The sequence below is a fragment of the Parus major genome, chromosome 1 (assembly GCF_001522545.3).
Source record: "Parus major isolate Abel chromosome 1, Parus_major1.1, whole genome shotgun sequence".
NCBI classification, from domain to species: Eukaryota; Metazoa; Chordata; class Aves; order Passeriformes; family Paridae; genus Parus; species Parus major.
In genome coordinates, this window is record NC_031768.1 from 101565894 (window position 1) to 101585066 (window position 19173).

At 37.9% G+C, this 19173-nt stretch overlaps 1 protein-coding gene across 2 annotated transcripts in view; it reads left to right on the forward strand.

Moving 5' to 3' along the window:
* UVRAG (UV radiation resistance associated) overlaps nucleotides 1-19173 on the forward strand; it is a 97073-nt gene that overhangs the window by 69344 nt on the left and 8556 nt on the right. For both annotated transcript variants that reach the window (XM_033518183.1, XM_015639120.3), the window contains one exon: nucleotides 12892-12983. In XM_033518183.1, the coding sequence (XP_033374074.1) occupies nucleotides 12892-12983 (92 nt within the window). The remainder of the gene's footprint in view (nucleotides 1-12891; nucleotides 12984-19173) is intronic.

The following is a 19173-nucleotide window of genomic DNA, read 5'->3' on the forward strand; positions in this document are numbered from 1 at the left end:
CTTCACTGGGGAGTAGGGGGAGCTTTTTGGAGGCTCTGTCTTCTAAATTGCCTTTTTTAATGTTCTTTTATGAAACAGTTGTGGCATATGAGCCTTTATGAGAATGGGGGCCTATATATGTTGGGTTTTGTAACAAGCCCAGTCCTGCAAAGTTTTACAGGAATACTTTACTTACCAAAGTGGCTATTTCTCCCAGCCTGTCTTTGACAATGGTTCCTCTTACTGGGACACCAGACTGAAACCATGAAGGCTAATGTTGGAGACCTCTCTGGAGGGGTGTTATGTTTACCCTCAAGAAGGGCTTCATAAATATCAGTGAGGGAGTTCTTGAGAAAACATAACTTTTTGGCTCATCTAAATGTTTATTTCTACAGTGTGCTCTACATGTACTCAAACACATACTCCTATTTTCTTATTTTCTTGAGGTCTCTCTCCAATAAACACTATTGCTGTGAACTCAAAATCCAGTATTAAATATTGCTGCAGTTTTAAAAATCAGAACACTGCTTCGTAAATGTTTGGCAGAATAATATAAGTTGCTGTGTATTTAGAATTGAGGCTGCTGCTGTCTTTGAATAAAGATCAGACTTCTCTGATTGCATTTTGGTGAATACGAGAGGAAGAAGCAACTGAATTCTATCAAAGAATTCAGACAAATCAAAGAAGATAAAAGGGAAGTATGCCTGTTATCCTCAGATGAGAATATAGTTTCCCTGCTCACTTCTGAATCATTCCGGTATGTAGATTTCATGCATGAGTTTCCCCTGCCTTTCAGATAAAAGTGAATTAAAGTTATCCAGGCTGAGAGGAGAGGAAAGTAGATAGGCTGTTCTTGGGGCAGGAAGAACCAGGCAAGAAAAGGTTTCCGTCTCAGTTTGATGCAGTTTATGAGAACTGAATCAGCCAGAGCTCTGTGAGGATGTTTTGCTCTAATGTAGAGATGAATGTTTCTGAACTGTACTAGAGGCTGTCTTGATCCAGGGACTGTGTAGCATCGCCAGTGTTAGTTATCACTGTTACAGGTCAAAGTGAGAGAGTGAGGGGCCCTCAACATCAGAAGGACATGGACCTGTTAGAGTGAATCCAGTGGAGGCCATGGAGGTGCTCCAAGGGCTGGTCCCTTTGCTCTGGAGACAGCCTAGGAGAGCTGGGGGTTCAGCCTGGAGAAGAAAATCCTCCAGGGGGACCTTAAAGCCCTTTCCAGCGCCTAAAGGGACTCCAGGAGAGGGACTGGAATGACAGGAGAAGGGGGAATGGCTTCCCAGGCTTAGATGGGATATTGGGCAGAAATTCTTGTCTCTGAGAGTGGTGAGGCCCTGGCACAGGTTGCCCACAGAAGCTATGGCTGCCCCAAGCCTGGAAGTGTTCAAGGCCAGGCTGGACAGGTCTTGGAGCAATCTGGTCTGTGGAAGGTATCTAGGCCCATGGCAGCGGGGGTTAGAACTGATGAGCTGAAAAGTCCTTTCCAACCCAAACCATTCTAGGATTTTTTGATAACAGGAAATTATCTTACTGATATCGGCATCTTCCTTGTAAATGTGGGACAAATTAGGATAGTTTAAACTAAGCATGCTTTAAAAATGACTGTAAGTATCCTTCAAAGGTACAGCATAAAACACAGTTATCTCCTCTTACTGCTGTGATCGCTGTTTGTGTGTCTTATTTGTTAAATCAAAATTGTGATGGGAGTCTTTTATGATGGTTTTAGTGAAGGCTTTAGGCACGCTGAGTCTGCTTGAGGAACTTGAAAGCGAACGCTCAATGGATTAATGAAGGACACAGATCTTCAAGGATATGGATGTAACTTGCTGTCTTGTTAATTTAATACTCTTGAATGAGTTACAAAGTAAACATCTGCTTTTCAGCTGTAACTCTGGGAGACAAACACAGGCATATGAAGTCATAATATCTATTGAAATAGCTGTTTTATTTGAGCACTTCCCCTTGCTTGGATGTGGGCTGTCACTACTGTGGCAGTCCTCTATTTGCTCCTTCTGAAAGCAAGATTGAGGACTTCAAGACTTGAGGACTTATAATCATAGTGGTTATTTTTTTTTAGCTCCTACTTCCCCAAGAATCTTAAAAAAAGTTTTTAAAACCTTTTTGTTATGTTTAATTTGAAACTGTAATTGATGCTTACTGATAGTCTTTTTAAGTATGAAGAATGAAAATTATTTTTAGATGCTTAGTTTGGAGGTGCATTATCTAAAGAGCTATTGATACCACAACATGTTTCACTAATGTTGTTGTTAAAGGGTTTTTCAGTAAACCCACGTAGGTGTTCAGAGCTAGAACAACTGGCCAGATTCAATAAAACAAAGGCAAGCAACATGTGAAGAGTTCAATAGTCTAAAGCTTTATAATTGCCCCCAAAAGGTATAAATACACACAACTATTTATATAGCAGCAGGCACTATTTCACTGATCCCCCATAGTTGTTTATGTAGCAACAGGCATTATAACAACACTTCTCATTTTCATTATTGCAGTGCTTAGTCATCTGAATCTCTGCCAGTGCTCCATAATACCCTGAAAAGTCACCCATGAGCTTGTAAAACAATTAACTATGTCATTTTATTTAAACTTCTAAAACTTAATATTTCTGTCCTAGTCTTTGACATTCTCTGAAAACCTTATGTAAATGTTTGGCTTGTGACCAGCTCTGCAAATTCGATAAAAAAAAAAATTTACTTCTATTTTTACTCTAGGTTTTCACATTTGTGAAGCAGATGTTCTTTTGAAATTATTGATGCTATCAAGAGAAACTCCTCATATATCTGAAAATAATTCAAAATTTCTTTTAACTGTCTTAATATTTTAAGATCTTTGCATAGTGTAATAGTGGGTTGGGTCCACCTATTGTGTAGGTACAGGTGCTGCTACAACATCAAGAACTAGTTGCCTGCAGTGGGGACTAAGGGAAGTCCAAAATACAGCAGATTTTGGCATAGACTTGAATATTATGCACAATATATACTAAAGTGCCTGCTGTTTTGAACTTTAATAAAATATTCTGGCTGTTAGACTGCTTCTACATGGCTTAGAATAAGATGAATATGGCTGGGGAAACAATATGAGAAATTATGAACAGATGAGTTTAGAATTGGAGTCATTCTGCATTCACCCCCCAAAAAAACATTTGAGTCCACATACTCCATGGTTTCTGGCTGGAAGTAAATGTATAAGGCTGCATACCATTAGTATTTAAATACTGCTGAAAGAATTAGGCTAGGAAGTGGATGGTTGTTCTTTGCACATAAATGCAGGATATCATTATTTTTCTTAAGAGCAGGCCCAGAGTGGCAAATACCCTAATTTTGATCTTGGATACAAACTGTAATTGCCTAGAAGTAGAAAGATAACTAAATGGCTTCTTTTTAAGCCAACTTAAATGAAAGACTTCAGTAGTCCTAGTACTTCTTGTGGACTTTATAGGAAAGTAACTGAACCTTTGCAGGTTTGTATTTTAGTTATTTAACAAATGATGTATCTCTACTGGTAGATTTGATGAATGGACATTTTGCTGTGGAATGTGTTACCTTTAGGAAGGCAGTAAGCTTTTGTATTGCCTAACATGATTTTAGGTCATGATTTTTAGGTCTAACAGTCCAGTTGATGAAATAAAACCTTGGAAGCTGTTTGGTTGGCAGTAGAGTTGAGGTGTTCAGATTGGAGCTGGTTCACTGCTGGGGACAGACACCTTCCAGTGTAAGTTCAGACCATTGAAGAGAAGGAAATACAGATAGAAACTGGAGCAGATGAATATTATTTTTTCTCATTCTAAAGAGTGTAAAATAATTATTTTGTTTCATATAAAATATAAAATAACTACTTTGTTACAATTTAACATCAGTTTGTTCTGCCTCACCTTCAGCTAATGGTGTGATTTTGCTAGTATTAGTCTTTTAAGGAAATTCAGTCTTTAAACACTTTCTTAGAAAGCTAATAGAAGTTTTTTAAGAATAAATCTACCTTTCGCTCTGAGAACCACTGTTTTAAATGCAGCTTATTTTAACATTTATGGTTTTCTATGATGTTAGAATATATAGGTATAATAGAAAATACCCACTGGTATGATTGGCTGGTCATCTGTAGAGAAGTTGGCCTTAAAGTAAATGTATTATCCTATTTCTTCAGATTTCTCCATACAGATAATTCAAGTTCTTCTGCCTTGAACTATTCATAAAATATGATGCATCTCATCTCCTATATCTTGTTTCTATGGAGTAAGTGTTGCTAGTAACTAATATGAGAGCAGCACTTGGGAAAAGAAAGCTGTGCATAGGAGCTAAATATTGGTATGGAAATCAGAATTAATATTTTATCACTGGAACATCATTTATGATTTACTCAAAGTCCTGTGGAGAATACATGGTATTCTATGTGAACACAAATCTTGGGACACCTCTTCAATTAAAACAGACATGTTTTCTTTGGATGGTTGGGTCTGTAATGTCCTGAAGAAACTAACTAATCTTTAAAGTTTTGTATAAAATGCTACTTTTGAAAATTATTGCATGGGAAGTCTGTTGGATCTTTAATTTCATTACTAATGGGATGTGACTGCAGGTAGGCACTCTTTGAGCTTTTTATTCAGTGTCAGCCTCATCAATACAAGGTGAGACAGGAAAGATGTTGAAAGCTTGTGTCATAACAGCTAAACTTGCTTGGTTACAACCAAGAAAGTTTAAAAACTTTCTAGCCAATAGCATAATGATAAAAGCTTACAAGTGTTTGCTAAAGCTGATCATTAAAACTACATGTATACCTTGCCTCTAACAATGCCTGCTTGTCATAGCTTAAAAACAACAGATAAAGCTTTATTATTAAACTTACATTTTTCTATTATCTTGCTTACCATGTTTTCTAAGGCCTATCGCTACACAGCTCAAAAACACAGCCTTATTATTTCCTGTCCTTGCATATCTGTGTTCTTGCACTCTTCTATTCTGAAATCTGCTTTTACACAGCTTCTGAGAGTTTTCATCCTTTCCTATTTCCCACAGTTCCCCCTCATGGTACAGTCACAAAGAAATCCTCTTATTAGCTTTGTCAATTATTAATTACTTTGCATTACATAGTTCTATTACAGCACATTTTTTCTCATCTAGTAAAACAGCGTTACAAGTTTTTTACACAAGGTTAGATTAACAGAGTTGAAAGTTTATCACTTAATATTTTTTTTTTTTTTTAAAGGCACTTGTTTTAAATGTTTTTACTTTAAACTACAGTAGTAGTTTTAATGTTGCAAAAGATCTGGTTGATTTTAAGGATGTAAGTTAAATCTGGTAGTAAGTGCTATTTCTTGATTTGTTAAGTCTTGTCTGTTCTAAGGCCTTGAATCAAAGCCTTTATCTATGTCCACATTTGTGTACACTACCTTGGGATCAGTAGACAACTCTAAAGATCCTGTGATCTCTTTGTAAGATTTTGAGAATTTTCTCTAATTTTATTTCTTACATTTTCTTCTTGGACTGCAAAGGCTTTTTTGATGGATCTGTCCATCATCCATTGCACCCACTGAAGTGCACTAGGCACTACTACTACTATCACTACTAAAACAATTAATACATATAATCTCTCTTGCAAAGCTCTCTTAACTAAGTTGCAAAGCTCTATTCCTCAAATAAATCATTTAACCATGATCTATCATATTTTTTGATTTGAGATGTTAAATCTTTCAGCTTTTGTATGCTTTTATGGATGGACTTGGAGTGGTCAGACAAATTGATACAACATAATCCTTCAAATTTTTCACAACCATTTCCTTGTGCTAGTAAGAGAAAATTAGTTCTATTTTGTAGGGTGGCATTTCTAACACTGTTGATGCCTGTCAGCATATCACTGATTGCAATGGATGTGGCATTGGTTTTTTTACTTAGCAAGCACTTGAGTTGATCTAATTGTTTCAATGCCATGGCTGAAGTAAGTTGGGCTAAAAGCAAACTTGCTGAAACCCTTTTTGCAGTGTTTCAGGGTCTAAAATTGTTCTTACAATTTTCTTTATATGGATAGGCAAATTTTTCCCCCTGTGTTTTTTCTTAATGACTGCTGTAGCACTAGGTGCTATCACAGTGAGCATTCCAATGCTACATGGACCACCTTCAAGGTGTGATGGCATGCCTTGTCAAGACCTATTTCCATAAATGGACTAATATCTTGTTGATAGTTGTGGATATTGATCAACCCTGGAAAGCTCATCCTGTCAGAATAATTACACCAAAAACTCAAATTCCTGTGTGCAAGGTAATGGGGAGTAACATTGTACTTTGGAGGATCACTTTCTTGCCAATTACTAGCTGAAAACGTAAGGCAGAAATCTGTTAAAGAACAAAGGATTTCCAGTTCTTGGGGTTTGGATACTGCTTTGGGAAGTTATTTGGTCCAAATGTCCCAATCAGTCATGGGATTGCTCCTGTTGGCAGCCTCGCTTGGCCAATATTTTACTGGCACACTGACTAGACAGGTCAAAAAAGGCTTTTCTGGGTTTGAATTAGACAGGCATATGGTGTCCGAGCCTGCAGCCTTGGCCAAGGCAACACAAACATTTGTTTTTGGTTGTCCCACAGGCAAATCCACAACGCATGCAGCAAGCAAATCTAGCAAGCACTACTATAGCAATCTATACTTCTCATGAGCTATTTTTTGGCAAAAGACTTCTTCATGTATTTCAACTTCTAAATTTGTTTGGGGGTTAGCCAACTGTAACAAAAAAAAAAAAAAAAAGGAGTAATTTTACCTTTACAAATTTGGTGGGGGGATACACCCCTCTTTCATTAAGTAACATAATGGATACCAAGATTTTATCAAAAGAGCTCTAGGAAACCAACAATTTCCACACTTTTTCCATTGACATGAAAGTCAAGGTTTGTGGGTTCCACAGATGAACAAGGAACATCAGATGTAACCCACAGTCTCTCTGTTTGGCTCATGTCTGTGTACTTGCTTCTCTGCTCTTGAAATTCTGTGCATTCTTGTGTGTGGTATGGTTTGACATTCTTTGCTGGAATCCACTTCAGGTCCTGCACCTGGGGAAACACAAGCATACCTTTTGCCCTAGGTTATTAGTCAAAAAGGAGTTTCAGTTTGTTCTGTCTCAGGGTTTCTAATCAAAACTGGTATTTTTTTTCAATTTTGTCTGTGTATTAGTTGAAAAATGCCAAAAACTTGGTAGATCAGGTTCTGCAAAAGAGCTATTAAAAAAATTAAAAACATATAAAGCTTTGCTCAGCCTCGTCTGTGGTGTCACTCTACTCCCTGCTTCTATTGGTCTAGAATGTGTTTCAGGGTGTGAAGTGTCCTTTATACACATACCTTTACAATAATAATTGTCTGACTTGCGGGAGAGTAGGGAATACTAGAAGTGTGGCAAGCACCTCAGTCCATTAAAAATGTGGTTAATTTTTGGGCTGTGTATGCAGGGCCATTGGCTGTTTCTCCTGTGTGGACAGAGGCAAAGACTGTGTCTGAGGAGGTGTCCACTGACACATGGATATTTTAAAATTTCTTAAAGGAAGGGTACTCAGTGATATCTGTTTGCTATAATTGCAGGCTTTGTAAGCCTCGTGGGTTGACAGTTCTTGAAGGGGCAGGAGTTTGTACAAGCTGACAATCGGGGCAAGTACTAATGATAGCTTTTACTTGACTTTTAGAAACATGAAACATTCGCACAAGTGCTTGTGCATTGTGGAGAAAAAAGGCATGACTTAGTTTTGCTTGTTCAAATATGTTTGGCAGGGTGTTTGAAACAATTATTGTCAGTTTGTCTGCCCTTTCATTTCTTTCTGCTAGAAATCTTGGAAGCAAAGAATGAGCCTGAATGTGAGAGACAAAATATTGGTTAGTTCTGTGTTGCAAAATAGTGTGAAGACATGAAAGCCAACAATATAGGGTATTATTGCCAACATTTTTTAAAACCAATCCTTCTATTTTTTAAATTACATTGTCTACATAAATTTGTAATTAAATTAAAAGGTTCTGAAAAAAGCTGAAAGGCCCTGACTACCAGGGCCAGTTTGGTAATTTGAGGGGAATCTTTTACTGTTTGAATATCTAATTCTTGTGTTTTAGTTGTTTGGTTTAGCTATACTACTATTGATTTGTGGTTTTCTCAGGTCTATCAGTGAAGAGAGTTATAGCACTTAAAGGTTCTTCATTTAGCATACATTTTTCTTTAAAACTAAATTTTACTTGCAAGAATTTATGGATTGGATAATGAATAGAACAAGGACTTGAAAATTTTACAATGTATTTTGTAAATCATCTGAATTTTGTAATGCCTAATCAAGGTAAACTTCTTTCACAGGTAAATAATTGCAAAGTCTTGTCTTGTTAAGGTTAGCAGTTTTGTTCTGGCTTTGATTACTTTGATTACTAGCTTTGATTTGTGCTGTCATTTCTATTGTTGCAAAAATTGTTTTTAGTGACTTGTAAGGAAGAAAAACCTACTCTATTTTTAAAAAAGGATCTTTTTCAGAAGAGTCCTGTTGGAAGATGAGGCCATAAAGTTACTTTTTTTTTTTCCCCTGTACTTTTTAGTATTGTTAGAAAGAAGGGCTTTTTTGGAGAACAATATGGGCTTGTCTTTTCTGGAAGGCTTCTTCAATTTTTTTTTTAAGATCTGTCTGTGAGTCAGGTGTTAAAGTTCTGAGAGATTTGATGTTGCAGTCTCTTCTCAGTAAGTCAAAGAATGGGGCAAGCTTATCATTGGCAATTCTTAAAATAGGCCTGACCTAATTAATTTTTCCTAAAAGCTAAAGTTGTAAATCTTGTAAGGTATTGACACTGGTTCAGAGTTGTATTTTCTGTAGTTTAATTGTTTGTTCTGTCATCCTTCATCTCAGATATTTTTAGGGTGGGATTTCTTTTTTGTTTTTTTAAGGCAGAAATTTCTGGTGCAGTATTTTTTACTTTGGTAACAACAGTGTTACAAGTTTGTTCTATTTCTGTCTGTGTTGGTGCCACAATGAGCAAATTGTCTGTGTAGTGTAGACAATTTGTAGTAGAATTATGGATCATGGGTGCTTCCTTTGAGCTGGAAATAGAGGTTGTGCAACAAAATAGGTATTTTTGTAATGGTTCACCTTTATTGTTAGCTGGAACTGAAAAGTCAAACTTTGGTGCATCTTTTGGGTGCAGTAGAATGTTGAAAAAACAGTCTTTTAAATCAATGATAACAAGGGGCTAGTCTCTTGGAATCATTGACAGAGAGGGAAGTCTGGGTTGTAGAGGTCCTGTGTTTTTGATAACTTCATTGATCTTCTTTAAGTTGTGAAGTAATCTTCAGGAGTCAGAAGTTTTCTTGTGGATGATGAGCACTGGTGAATTCCAGGTGCTATTTGTGGTCATGATGTGATTTTTTTGTAATTGCTCTTGTACTAATTTTTTAAGGATACTTATTTTTTATCTTGTAAAGGCTACTGATCAATCCAGAGAGGATTATTGGTTTTCTACGATGGTTTCAGAATGGCAGGCATCGACATGGTCTCTGTCAAAGCCTCACTTCTAATCTGGTTTTCTACTGGGACAGGACATCTCTCCCCCATACTGTGATGGGTTTCTGCACAACAAAAGGACAAACAACAGCTGTCTTCCCTTCAGGACCTGTAATATTAATCATAGATTTACTTTGCAGACACACTGTGGTACAGTTAATTCCTGTGAGGGCACCCATAGGTGACATTAAATTCCAATCACTTGGCTAAATCACATTGACATTAGTGCTGGTGTCTGGTATGTTTGTGATGTAAACTGTTTTACCAAGGTGAGTCAGGTTGCAAATTAGCTCTGGTTGGTGATGGCTAACACATCATCAGACACTGGGGTAGGATTCTAGCCAGTAGTGTAATGTTAAAAGCTTACAAGCGTTTGCTAAAGCTAATCATTAAAACTACAACAATTGCCTCTAACAATGCCTGCTTGCCATAGCTTGAAACAATGGATAAAGCTTTTTTATTAAACTTACATTTTTCTATTATCTTGCTTGCCATATTTTCTAAGGCCTATCTCTACATAGTTCAAAAACACAGCCTTATTATTTCCTGTCCTTGTATGTCTGTATTCTTGCATTCTTCTATTCTGAAATCTGCTTTCACACAGTGTCTGAGAGTTTTCTACCTTTTCTATTTCCCACAAGTGTGGAGATGGGTGACCTTTCATAGCAACAATTGAAATTTGAGCTGTTTCTTAGGAGAATCAAGACAGCACATGGTTATCTCTGTCTGCTCTCGTTTTCCTGCCTTCTTAATCTTAAGAGCAAAGCAGCTTCCCCCTACATTTTTCTCTTTTTGCAATTGATTTTGGTGTTAAAAAGTACCTGTGTGAATCCTACTGTAACAGGTCACAGGGAATCATCAAATGGTTTGGACTGGAACAGACCTTAAAGATCATCCAGTTCCACCCCCCTGCCATGGGCAGGGAAACCTCCTCTAGATCAGGTTGCTCCAAGCCCCATCCTACCTGGCCTTGAACACTTCCAAGTCTGGGGCAGCCACAGCTCCTCTGGGCAACCTGTGCCAGGGCCTCACCACCCTCACAGCCAAGAATTTCTTCCCAATATTCCATCTAACCCTGTCCTCTGTTACTTTGAATCCATTCTCCTTTCTTCTGTCCCTCCAGGCCCTTGTCCAAAGTCCCTCTCCAGCGCTTGGAGCCCCTTTAGGCCCTAGAAGAGGCTCTGAGGTCTCTCTAAAGCCTTCTCTTCTCCAGGCTGAACACCCCTAGCTCTCCCAGCCTGTCTTCAGAGCAGAGGTGTTCCAGCAGCCTTTAGTGTTATCATCATGACGTCCTCTGGATTCAGTCCTTATCACTGTTGTTCAGTGCCTTATTATTTATTGGACGAGGTGGAGTAACTAGCCCTGTATGTGTAGTGTTGGGTGTTAAAAAAAATTAACTTAAGGGAAGGTGTGTGAGAAATGTCTTACGGATTGGGGGGAAAAAAACCCAGTCCTTACTAATATTTTTTTTTTTTTTTTACATTGTCAGAGATTAAGGAGAAGAGGAAGAGCAGTTTTGATCTTTTAAGTAAAAACAGTTGTTTTTAAGCTCCCTCCCCCTCCATGTTCTATTTGCTTGGTGTTGTACCTGTAGTGGCCTGCATGATGCAGCAAAGCAGAGATTTCTTTGTGAGGATATGTGAAACTACTACAGAATTGTGTGAAGCAGGAGTTAACCTTTGCTGTATTAATGGAGAGGTAGTTTTGTATCCAGACTAAAACCCAGTTCATCAGCTCATTTTTGTATGTTTTTTCCTGTCCCTAGAAGGCAGATGAGTTTTTCAGCAGTTTCTGGGTTTGTAAATACTTCAGCAGCAGCTTGTTTTAATGCAGACACAAGGCAGTGTTGCTTGTTTAACTTCATTATTATGAAGTTAAATAATAACTTTTTCTAGAGGTTTTTGAGTTTGGTGGGTTTATAAAGTTTTTGAGGTTGGTGGGTTTTTATTTCTTTATTTCTTTTGCTCTAGGCTAGTTCCCCTGTTAATCAAATCCAGTCTAATCCCATCAGGAGAATGTGGTGATAGTTTTGTAATTTATATTGTATGGTTGTCTTAATCCAGGTTCTGTCATTGTGGCAGAAAATATGTACCCAAGCCCACCATATGATTTGGCTTTGTCCATATGGAAATAATAAACTGTAATAAATGGCTGGTGTTGTACAGTGCAGTACCAAGGGTTATATTCTTCCAAAGTAATTTTTCTTTCTGAAGCTCAGACAAGCATAAAAATCATTCCCAATTTCAGGAGTATTTTTCTCTGAAAAACTGATTGATTGGGAGAAGTCAAAATGTTTTGAAACTTAAGATACTTTTCTGTATCTTACTGTCAGGAATTATGGAAACAGGTGTGTGATTCCAAACAAAAGAAATTTAACTTTGGGACTGTTCCATGTTTCAGCAAGTAGCTCTATCAGCACTGAATGAACATACTTATTGTGTGTGCCTCATTGGAGTCATATGTGGAGTCATTGGAGTCCAGCAGAGACTTCTAGAGTGTGTTAACATATGCTGAGAACTGCTTATTAAATTGGTAGTGCATCTTTCCAGTAGCTTTAGAAATACTAGAATGTAGGTTGTTGGGTTTTTTTTTCATATTTTAACCACAAGGGATTAATTTCTTTGCAAAGTTTCCCTGATATTTTGAGATTCAAACTTGAAAGACAGACTTTTTCCCTTCCATGTGCTCTTTTCTTCAGAGGGTATTTTTAATTTGGTGACTTGTTAAACATGGAGTTTATAATTCTCAGCAGTGACAATTATCTCATGTGAACAATGTAAGAACAACTTGTCAGAGTCAATATTCAGGTTAAAGTATGCCAGTGTTTAAAGCCTTTCCCTTAGCTAAGTAACATCTGATTTGAGTGCTGGGTTTAATTATGATACTAATAACAGGAGTTTAAACGCTGATATAAACTGTGTAAGGAGCACAGATATTGATCAGTTGTGTGACAATATGTATTTTTACTCATTGATGTTACTATAATAATTCCATTACTGATTGCAGTATACACTGATACACACAGACTGACAAGTACACAGAAATAAATATTTGTAATTCATGAATATAAAGCTCTGTGATGGAATTTTGTCTCTTCCTATAATAGCCTTGTTTTTATTAAGCTGTGATCCTTCTCTCCTGTTGCAGATAGTAAATGGAGAAAGTGTAAAGAGGTTTAAGAGTCAGGCTGACTGATTATTTTGTCCCTGTTCTTGGGTGGATTTCCTAATACAAGTAGTAAATGGAACATTTCTTTAAGGAGAATAAATATCTGGGAACTGCTGGATAATCATCCTAAACTTTCTAAAAACTTGGTAACTTAACTGACCATGATGATATATTCTTTGGGGTTTAGAAAGCTGTGCTAATTTTAGGAATTTTTTTCCTGTTTTTGTAGCTTAGATACCAGCATGGGCTGAGTACTCCAGATCTAAGGCAAACTCTTCCTAACCTGAAAAACTTCATGGAGCTTGGGCTAATGGTTAGGTGGTAAGTATTTATTTTTTGTAATTTAAAAGAAAGAGGTGAGTGCTACAAAAAATTGAAGGTAAGGATCTTTCTTAAACAAGCAGCTCCTCTTCACAAGCTGAGCATGCTTGGTGAGATTATGACCCTCCCAAAATACAGACCATGTAACTGTCCACAACATTCTACTATCTGTTTTCTTATGCTTTCAAGTTATTCCGTATGATGGGCGCACAACCCTTCTCAGAGGTTGATGTAGCAAGGGAGTCCTCTTGGAAGAAACAATGTTCTTCACTAGAAGGAGGTGAATTAATTGTTGTCTTAAGACTGTATTTAGTGTTTGGTAGCAGGTGCACCTTCTATATCAAACTGCTTAAGCAGAGCAGGTCATAGCCTGGATAGTCCCTGACTGAAATTCAAGTGAGCTGCATAGGAATCCAAATGATAAGCAACACAACCTCTGTGTAGTGTAATTGCTGCTAATGAAAATAGCTGTTGCATGTTCAGTGTTCTTGCTAAATGAGAAGCTACATAAATAAATAATTGAAGGTTATAGTATCTTCCAGGGAAATCCCATGTAATTCTGATTTGCTTTACAGGATTCAGATTCATCTTCCACTGTCCACAGAAAATCAAATTGGACAGGTTTCTATGTTTTAAGGCTAAAGTTATTTTAGGTTTGTCTTGCAGCAGTTGTTCGAGCAGGAGGCTTAACCAGTTCTCCTTAAACAGAGGTGAACTTTACTAAATGTGAAGCTCAATTTACTATCCAGTGTGTTTCAATGGGTGATAGATGGTTTGTATTCATGTGTTTTTAATTTATGCTCTTTGAATTGTATGCACTTACCAAGTCTCTTGCTTTAAGCAATTATTTTGTCCTACATTCTCATCTTATCATATAATGATAGAATAGTTTTGTTTTCCTGCCTTCTTTACTCTCATGAGCAAAGCAGTTTCTTCTCTCTGCATTTTCCTATTTTTAAAATTGATTTTGATGTTAAAAAATACTTGTGTGAATTGTACTATAACAGGTCACAGGAAATCATAGAATGGTTTGGGCTGGAAAAACCTTAAAGGTCATCCAGTGGGACATGTCCCACTAGAAATAGGTTGCTGCAAGCTCCATCCAACCCTTGAACACACCCAGGGATGGGGCAGCCCCAGCTTCTCCAGGCAACCTGAGGCCAGGGCCTCACCCTACTCACAGGGAAGAATTTTGTCCCAATATTCCATCTACCCCTTCCCTCTCACAGTGGGAAGCCATTCCCTATTGTCCTGTCATTCTAGGCCCTCATCCAAAGTCCCTCTTAAGCTCACTTGGAGCTTCTTTAGGCACAAACAGGGGCTTTATGGTGTATCTGGAGCCTTCTCTTTTTCCAGGATGAACCCCCCAACTTCCAGGTTGCTGTTTGGAGTCTTGGCTAAGGAAAACAAATACAGGACTAGAAAGTTTCCTCTTTGAGCAACACTGTAAAAAGTGTTGCTTGATAGAAATTCAGCTCAGCCAAGAGGAGGAAGTAAATAGGTCCTGAAAAAAGGAAGCTCAGCCTCTTTTTTAGCTTTATTCTCTAAGTAATTTCAGGCACAGCTGAAAAGACTCTCCCTGCTTTTATTTTTTCCCCCTAGCAAGAAGCATAAAGAAAAGCCTTCTTCATTGGGAAAACATCACTGAGTTTTCGTGTGGTATCCATCACAGTAGTGTAAAAATCCTCAGATGATGTGTGATCCCCTCAGAAAATCTGAAAATGAAAGGCCAGACTGTGTTATCTGTAGCACTTCGCTCTGCTCATCAGTAGAGGGAGAGGGGTGAAGGTCATGGATGTCTCCTACAGTCTTAAATAAGCAGAAGTGGGTTGACACTGGAACATGTGAAATGGGAATAATTTTCAGTGTGGATGCCTGTTCTTCCATTCTGGCATGTGCTGTCTCTGAAGAACTGATCTGGAAACTTTAGTTATGCCTTGGAGGTTTTGCCACCATACAATCCTGTTGTTTTCTATAGGTGTTGCACAATCTTTAACAAAGCAGAGCACTTTTATTTTTTGGTTGAATAATATTTCCCCGTAGGAATATTAAGCATCATTCTTCAGGAGTATCATATTCCTTTATTCTGCCCATGGATGTCTATGCCTCATTTTCTTGTCGCTTCCAGAACTTGTGTGAATAGTTGTTAATTTTGAACTTTTTTTTTTTTTTTTTTTTAGGATTTCAAACAATGCTTCTTAGTGCTTCCTAATAATATAAATAAAGATGGAAATGAGCCTTTACAGAGAGTCTGTCTTGAGGGGAAAACTGGATAGACTTTCATAATTGGGCAGAATACAGATGTCAGCTGTCCTGTGGCTAATACCTGATTATGAACACTGAAACAAGCAGAAAAGCCACTAGTTGTTAAAATGACTATTTGAAGGAATTTTTTGTTTTCAGGTTACTGTGAGTCATCTGATACCCTCTGACACGAACTGTAGACCGTAAAATATTTCCAGGTTATTCTTTGTTTGAAGAATAAGAGCATGGAGACAAGAGGTTTTTTTATCCACATATTCACTTGCACTGCCTGATTTGTTTGGTCCTCTTGCTGGTCTTCAGTTTCCTTTCTGAGCACTGTAGCTGGGTTTTTCTGAATTTAAGTTGTTACCACCATAATCATTACCATTTTAAATTAAAAACAAACCCAAAAAATCCTCCATGGCTTTTGTAGAAGACCTATTTCATCCATCTATCAGAGCAAATTTGGCTCTAAAGTCCCTGCTTCAGTCTTCTACAAGTTCCTCTGTTTTGCCTGGAGCTCTGGGCTAGCCTTTGGACCTGTGGAAGGTCTGCAGAGTTCAGTGTGCATCAAGGTTTAGTGGCTAGTTCCCTGTGCCTGGTGAGGTTTGTGTTATTTTGGTTTCTCAGGCATTACACTTAAGTGATTAATACACATTTTCACATCCCAGCTTGTGTGATTTATTGCAGCAAGCTTGCAGGTATCTTCATTCCATGAAGAGGTGCTATGCTTCTCATTGGTGCCTCTCCTGGTACCAATATCCTGCTGTGATGACTTTTGTCCCCCGAATCTTTTCTGTTTCCTTTTGGGAATACTTCTCTTTGTGTCCAGTTTTTCAGTCCTGGAATTTCACTGGATTCCAGAAAAGTAGCTCAGTTTTTAGGTTAGCTTTTGTGGATGGAAAAGACCCTACACAGATTTTGTCTTAAATTCTTTTTCTTGTGAGCAGGTGGTTTATTCTAGCATTTGAGACTGAATCATAGAAAGGTGTGGATTGGAAAGGACCTTAAAGGTCATGTTATTCCACTCTTCAGCCATGGGCATGGACACATTCCACTAGACCAGGTTGCTCCAAGCCCCATCCAACCTGGCCTTTGAACACTTCCAGGGATGGGGCAGCCCCAGCTTCTGTAGGCAACCTGTGCCAGGGCCTTACCACCCTCACAGGGAAAAATGTCTTCCAATCTCTAATCTAAATCTACCCTCTTTTAGATTAAAACCAATCCCCCTTGTCCTGTCCCTCTCTGCCGTATTAAAAAGCTGCTTTCCCTGTTTTTCATAAGTGCCATTCACATCCCCACTTTTGTGTAGCCTGTACATTTTTAACATAGTTTTATTTCTTTTTGCATGTTCAGATGTATCTTTCACAAGTTTGGGCTCTTTAGATCATGATTGCATTAAATCAAGAGACTGACTCATTGTCTCTCCTATTCTTCAGCTCTTTTTTTTTCACTCTGTAACTTATGAGGGATAGTATATGTAATTAACAGAAAGTAAAGAATGTGCTGCAAACCTGAGCAGTCCAGTAAGAAGATACTTTCTTAGTGAATAGACAGTAGACTTATCTAATGCTGGCAAATACAAGATACTCCTTTGGAATGGCTTATCTGTAGGCAGGGAGATGCCCTTTTGATCTGCATTTAAAGGCTTTCCTCAAAAAAACTTGAGTGCCAAGGCTTAAATTTGTGTTTTGAGGCTATGTCTTGATTAATACACTGCTAGAATCAAGAGGAGCTCAAAACTTCTTAGTTATGAAAACTCTACTGGCTTGATTTATGAAGATGTCATTTTTAAAAAATGTGTTGCAAAATTTCTTAGCTGCCGAAAGATGCAGTTTTGTCTTAACTTCATATTGGCAGCCTTCCTATTCCTATTGTACATTATTAACCAGTAATCTCTAAGAAGGTGAGAAACTATTATTGCTTTTTAGCACAGTTGACATGATATTGGCTCTGAACTGTTTGTGGAGCTTCAAGCATTTCAGATGGCTATAAACCAGCTAAAACACCTTCATTTAGTATTCTTACTGCTATGAGGTCATAGTTTTCAACACAAAATGATCAAATAGTGTTTAGGTTTTTGTGGGTTTTTTAAAGAATTCTCATAGCAAAGAGCTGTAGCTGTGGATTTTGGCTTTTGGCCAAGCAATCAAAATTTAGTATTTTGTCCAGCTGTGATTCAGTAATGTTCCTCACAGGAAACATTTTGTGGGGAGGAAGAGATACATATTTGAGCCTGTAAATGGTATTTTATCCCTCGTGTTGCTTTACAGTTTCTCTGAGCCACTTGCAGAGAGATTAAATAATCACGGGTGAATCTGACCAAAGAAACATTTTATCAAAACTGCAACCAAAATGTGTTTGCTAAGAAAATAATTTCAGAAATGTTTGTATCTTACTTAAGTCACTTTATCTTACCTGTTTACAGTGGGGAGTCCATGTCTTCTGCCTTAGGGCTAAGAATGCTCAAACTGACTATTTGTTAACTAGCAAAAAATAATATTTTGAGAGAAAATAGCTACTTTTGTCATTTTGCTGCCAGAAAAACTTAGAGCTGAAGTCAGACCGTTAGAATTGGCTTTTGAGATTTGGATGCAATTGAAACATTGAAATTGGTGACTAGAGGCTCCTCACTGTTTTGTTTTTTTAATTTAGAAATCCTGCTTTCTGACAGGAACTGTACATACCTGTATGCATAACCAGTTCTAGTGTCATCTAACCTGATGACTAAAAGTCATTAGGTCTGATGACAGTTAATCAAATCAGTTTTTATGCTCCACAAGTCACAAGCCATTCTTTTTGGACAGACATCCACACTTGCCTGTTGTCTCAGGAGACCAACCAAGGGATTGTTGCTGGAAGCTGAATGAGCCCAACTTGAGTCAATTAAGCTCAAGGCTGTGCCTTAGAGTAAAGGGCTGTACTCCTGTAAGCCAAACCCTTCTCACTGGGGACAGTGGAGACTTGACAGTCTCTAAAGTTTGAGTAACTGGATGATAGTTTTCTAACATTACTTCCTTTTTTATATACTTCTGTATATTTTTTTATTAATTTTATGAGCTGTGAAGCTCAAAGGACAAGGGACAATGTCTTTAAACTGATGGAGGATGGGTTTAGTTTAGAAATTAAGAAGCAGCTCTTACCTGTGATGGTAGGGAAGCTTGGCACAGGTTGCCCAGAGAAGCTGTGGCTGTCCCATTCTTGAAAGTGTTTAAGGCCAGGTTGGATGGGGCTTGGAGTAACCTGGTCTAGTGGAACATGTCCCTACCCATGGCAGGGGAATTGGAACTCAATGGTCTTGAAAATCACTTTCCACTCAGACCCTTCTGGGACTCTATTCTGGGATTCTTTCTCTGGACTTCACCTTGATGTGAATGCTGTGAATTCTGGTACCAGGACAGCCTCAAGGGAAACACAGTTGGAAAAGACATCCTTCATCAGCTGCTTGTTTTCTTAAGTGTTAATAGCAACCTTGTATTTCTGTGCTCTGTGGTGCTGGGGTGACACTGGTGGTTCACTTCTTTTCCCCAGGACTGAGATTGATGAGAGAGAAACTAGTTTTCATGTTTGGGCTTAGGATATTTATTTTTCCTTATCTATATTACATATTTACAGAGTACAAGAAGCTATCTATACACTAGGCTAACAAGGTGCAAAAGGGCTGAAGAAGTATCTCTTCAAGGTCTTTTAAGTATCAACCCATCCAATAATGAAATGCCGAGTAACTTATTTTCATTATTAACCCAATAACCTGACACCTGTGTCCAGCAATGCAGATTCTTTCATCCAATCACCTAATATTACCCAAAAACCCTAGAGGAAGAGGAAGAAGAAAATAGGAAGAAGAGGAAGAAGAAAAGAAGAGGAAGAAGAAGAAAAGAAGAAGGGGAGGAAGAAGAAGAAAAGAAGAAGAGGAGGAAGAAGAAGGAGAAAAGGACAACAGCCT